Source organism: Otolemur garnettii, unplaced genomic scaffold (assembly GCF_000181295.1).
Source record: "Otolemur garnettii isolate 467f Iridium unplaced genomic scaffold, OtoGar3 scaffold00081, whole genome shotgun sequence".
In the NCBI taxonomy this organism is placed as follows: domain Eukaryota; kingdom Metazoa; phylum Chordata; class Mammalia; order Primates; family Galagidae; genus Otolemur; species Otolemur garnettii.
The window spans coordinates 6681155-6682566 of NW_003852476.1; the positions used below are offsets into that span (position 1 = coordinate 6681155).

At 39.9% G+C, this 1412-nt stretch overlaps 1 protein-coding gene across 1 annotated transcript in view; it reads left to right on the plus strand.

The window, feature by feature from the left end:
* SNAPC1 (small nuclear RNA activating complex polypeptide 1) overlaps positions 1-1140 on the plus strand; it is a 27162-nt gene extending 26022 nt beyond the window's left edge. Inside the window, exon 10 of the mRNA XM_003794457.3 lies at positions 581-1140. Coding sequence (XP_003794505.1) covers positions 581-615 — 35 coding nt within the window. The 3' untranslated portion in view covers positions 616-1140. The remainder of the gene's footprint in view (positions 1-580) is intronic.
* Positions 1141-1412: the final 272 nt, after the last annotated feature.

Sequence of the window (1412 nt, forward strand, 5' to 3'; positions counted from 1 at the left end):
TCATGTCTTTGTACTTTCTATTACTTTCTTTGTTCTTAATGATTGGTGACTCTAGGTCCATAGCTGTTTCTGGATGGACACATCTTGAGACTGTTTATGGCATCTGCAGTGGTAGCCAGAAAGGCATGTGTTACTTGGGTTTGGGGTTTCATTTTCAGATGTAACTGAAATGAAATGGAAGTTTAGTCACTTCTCTGTAGGTACCTTTCAGATTTGGCGTGCTGGATCTGTGCTAATTAGGGGGAGGGCACACGCATCTGAGTCGACTGCAGAGAAATTTAGAAGTGGGATTGAAGACGACTGAGGTCAACTGTCTCAACAGGCTGATATCCCGTGGGATTGCGAGAGTGCTGTCTGAATGGAGATGGGAGTTTCAAACTGTGTGTCAGGTTTAGTGTAGAGTTTTAAATGGATGCTATTAAGTACAGGGAGTCCATAAAGTTTTCTGCACAATTTAAAATACGTAGTTTTATGGTGTACACTGCACACAAACTTTATGGACACCCTGTATTTATCATCATATAAGTGTAAGTTGTCTTCTTTTTTAGACCTAACTAACTTCTTAACTTTATGGTTTTAGAGTTCACCGTACCCAAGAGGAAAAGAAAACGCTGAACAAAGAGCCTGGTGTAGAGATTTTAATTTGGAGCTTTCTGTCAGAAGATTTGTGACTGGTGTGTTGAACACAAAGACTGTCAGTATTAAAAATTATTCTTCTGGGAAACTATCTGTTATTTCTTTGAAATGTGAATACCCTAACACTGTTCCAGAATGATAGTATAAAAGGTTAGAGTAAGTATTTACTCTGAATTTTAATTTTTAACATTTTCTTATGTATAAATGGAGGTAAAATTTGTATTTCATGTATAATAGAAATAATTGTTAATTGCAGATTATTGTTTTTTATAACTTTGACATTTTTGTTGTTGTTGTTGTTGTTGCAGTTTGGCCTGGCCTGGGGCCGGGTTTGAACCTTCCACCCTTGGTACATGGGGCTGGTACCCTACTCACTGAGCCACAAGCTCCTGCTTTGTATATACAGTCTGGTAATGGATTTGTTTATGATGTGTATTTACTATTTTGTATGTTGCGTAATTAACTGCAATAAACTTTTTGTCTGTGTGCTTTATTTTTAAATATATGAAACAGATAGCCATGATGTAGGTCAGCAGTTCTCAACCTGTGGGTTGCAACCCTTTTTTTTTTTTTTTTTTTTGAGACAGAGCCTCAAGCTGTCCCCCTGGGTAGAGTGCCGTGGCATTACAACTCACAGCAACCTCCAACTCCTGGGCTCAAGCGAGTCTCCTGCCTCTGCCTCCCAAGTAGCTGGGACTACAGGCGCCCGCCACAACGCCCGGCTATTTTTTTTGGTTGCAGCCATCATTGTTGTTTGGCGGGTCCGGGCTGGGGAT